The 3,274-nt window shown below is 37.5% G+C and overlaps 1 protein-coding gene across 1 annotated transcript in view; it reads right to left on the minus strand.

Annotated features, from left to right (window-relative positions):
• Positions 1-3,274, minus strand: part of REXO5 (RNA exonuclease 5) — a gene marked incomplete at its 3' end in the record, with an annotated part of 23,019 nt that overhangs the window by 15,608 nt on the left and 4,137 nt on the right. Inside the window, 1 exon segment of the mRNA XM_008061197.2 lies at positions 3,032-3,114. Within this exon segment, the coding sequence (XP_008059388.2) occupies positions 3,032-3,114 (83 nt within the window).

Raw genomic sequence — 3,274 nt, forward strand, 5'->3', positions numbered from 1 at the left:
CACTCACCTCAGCCTCCCAAGGTGCGGGATTACAGGCTGAGCCACCGAGCCCGGCTGGATGCTTCATTTAGACACCTGCATCGAGTGATGGGACGATCAGAACTCATATTCAAGAGACCAATAATTATTTGGAATACATCGATTCAAAATTTGCACAATACTTCACACCAGGCCAGGCAATTTATGCTGATGAATCCATTGTTCAATTTAAAGGGTTAATATAATTTATAACATGCAATTCAGCCGGGCTCGGTGGCTCAGCCGGTAATCCTGCGCCTTTGGGAGGCTGAGGTGAGTGGATTGCCTGAGCCTGCGGGTTCGAGACCCGCCTGGGCAGTGAGACCTCATCTCTACAATAAATCAAAAAATCAGCCGGGCGTGGTAGCGCATGCCTGTAATTCCGGCTACTTGGAAGGCTGAGGCGGAAGGATCGCTGGAGCCCAGCAGGTTGAGGCTGCGGTGGCCGGGAGCGGCCACTGCACTCCAGTCTGGGCGACAGAGTGAGACTCCAACTCAAAAAAAAAAAACCAAACAAACAAACAAACAAACAAACAAACAAAAAACCAAAAACATGCAATCCAAATAAGCCTACCAAATGGGGTATAGACATTTATGCACTAGCTGACTCAAAATCAGTGTATCTTTTTTCAATACTTCAATACCATGGCAGTGTAACATCCAGAAACATCATTTGACCTGATGCGATGTTCGAGTAAGCACCAGAATTCCATTACATTTACATAAAAAGTTGTTGAAAAAAGTTCCTAATGCAGCAAGATACCACATTTACTGGCAGATATTACACTAGCACTGTCCTAGAAGAAGAGCTACTAAAGATGAAATGTCATCTTACTGATACAAAGTCAACCGAAAGGGAATACCAGCATAAATAAAAAAGCAAAGTTTTAAATGAAAAAAATAGTAGCATATAGGAAAAATAATCTTAGCTTCTAGCGTGGAAGGACAAAAGGACTATTACAATTCTCAGCACTTGGAACCATGCAGGAATGAAATCTACGACAAGGACATTACATGGTGGAAATATCATTATCAGTCAAAAAGCCTGAAATGATTCAAATTATATTGCAAATATAAGCAGTGTGGACTGTGTAGATCAATATGCTTCTATATATTGTTTTTTGTGGAAATCTTTAAAATGGTGGAGAAAGAATTCTTCTGAGGACTAGAAATATACATAATTCTCTCCTATACACTGTACCAAGCATCAAAAGAAAAAAGAAAAACGGATGTCCCATTTGAAATTTGTTAAGCTTCTGATCAGTTGAGAAATCATTTTCAGGAATCATGAGTGTTTCCTTCTACGTTGTCTTTGAACAACAGACTGGACAATAAATTACACATTATTAATGTGGGAGGAAGAAAATAAGACACTGCCTGCTCAAACAGAAAAATACCAGGTGAAAGATGTTAAACAAATTACTACTGCACAACATTTATCAATGAACCTGCAATACATAACGGCGACTGTTTCACATGTTACCACACGTTAGAAAAATACAAGATATAAAATCTTGGCCAGGCGCAGTGGCTCAAGTCAGTAATCCCAACACTTTGGGAGGCCAAGGTGAGAGGACTGCCTTAGAATGGGCAATTTGGTGAGACCTCGTCTCTACAATAAATCAAAAAATAAGACGGGCGTGGTAGCACGCACCTATAGTGCCAGCAACTTGGAAGGCTGAAGCGGAAGGATTGCTTGTGCCTAGGAGGTTGAGATTGCGGTGGTCATGAGCGTGCCACTGCATTCCAGTCTGGGCAACAGAGTGAGACTCCAACTCAAAAAAATAAAATAAAATAGATATAAAATTTTGATTTTTTTTTGTCATAAATAAAGTTTCTTAATGTCCAAAATTTCATTATAAGCCAAATATCATTACAATAAAATAATTGTTCCCAACGCTATACTATTTAATATGAAGTGATTCATTTTTCACTATTTTGTTAAAAAAGTGCAATCTAGTTGCTGGTAAGTGATCCGAGATGTTTTCGAGTACAAAGGGTTGAAGTAATTTGTGCTTGTAACAAAAGACTCAGATAATAGAGAACCATAAAATAGATAAAAGACACACAGTAAATTAAAATAAAAGCCACCTGTACAACTCAGAGATAATTACCACTTTCACTTTAGTTTGAAAGGCAACAAAGTATAGTGATCAGTTCAAGCCCTAGAGTCACACTACCTGAGTTCAAATATCATGTTCTATCATCTTGGACTTGTGCCTTAATCTTTCTAAGACTCAGTTTCTTCATTTCTAGAGTAAACATAATTTTAGCTCATGTGTAATATATAGAGGTTAGTGCCTGATGTACCATAAATACTAAGGCGAGATATTATTATTGCCAATTTCCTCCCATGGCCTTAAGCTAATGTGGAGCACTCACTATTAGCCAGATACAATTCTGAACACTTTACATGGGCTACATTATTTGTTCTCATAATTCTTCTTAAGTACTATTACCCCCATTTCACAGATAAAGTATTAGACAAACACTTCAATGACAAAACCAACATTGGACCGCAGGCTTCAAAGCCTAACTCTTTTCATCTCTAAACTAAATTGCCCCCAAGAGATTTTACCATTCATTCTCTTTTGTAAAAAACTCCCTACCCTCTAGCTTAATCTTCAAATATCTTTCTACAGCAGTTAAATATAACAAACATCAATCTTAATACTTGAATAATAGTTCATTATCTAAACTGGCCTAAAAATTTACTGAAAAAAGTCTCTATTGGTGATACTGTTTTGCTTTGTTTTTAAAATTACAAACAACATTATGATGAATATCCTTGTATAAATATCATTGTATACCTGTCTAATCATTTTCTCAGGATAAATTCCCAATAAAAATGAATGTGTATTTTTTTTTTTTTTGAGTTGGAGTCTCACTCTGTCGCCCAGACTGGAGTGCGGGGATACACCCACGTGTATATATAAGTTGCATATATTTGTCTTCTCTTTCTAAAACTGTGACTATGTTGGGTTGTCTAATATTGCTACTTGGTGTTACTTACCGAAACATGTACAGAATGTATATGACGCTTTCCTCATTGCTTGGTGTTTCTTACATATGGCATCAAACTTCATAAATGTACATCTAAAAGGACATAATTCAAAGTGAATTTTCAGCCATGGCAAATTGTATTTGGGTAGGATAAAAGGCCTCATGAGAGTGCCACTTAATTTCTGTCTGCATTAGGCCAAACTTTCAATTAATTGGCTAGGGATGACCCATCGGGAAGTTCTCCCGGACAGAA

The sequence above is a fragment of the Carlito syrichta genome, unplaced genomic scaffold (genome assembly GCF_000164805.1).
Source record: "Carlito syrichta isolate Samal-C Ts95f unplaced genomic scaffold, Tarsius_syrichta-2.0.1 Scaffold305142, whole genome shotgun sequence".
In the NCBI taxonomy this organism is placed as follows: Eukaryota; Metazoa; Chordata; class Mammalia; order Primates; family Tarsiidae; genus Carlito; species Carlito syrichta.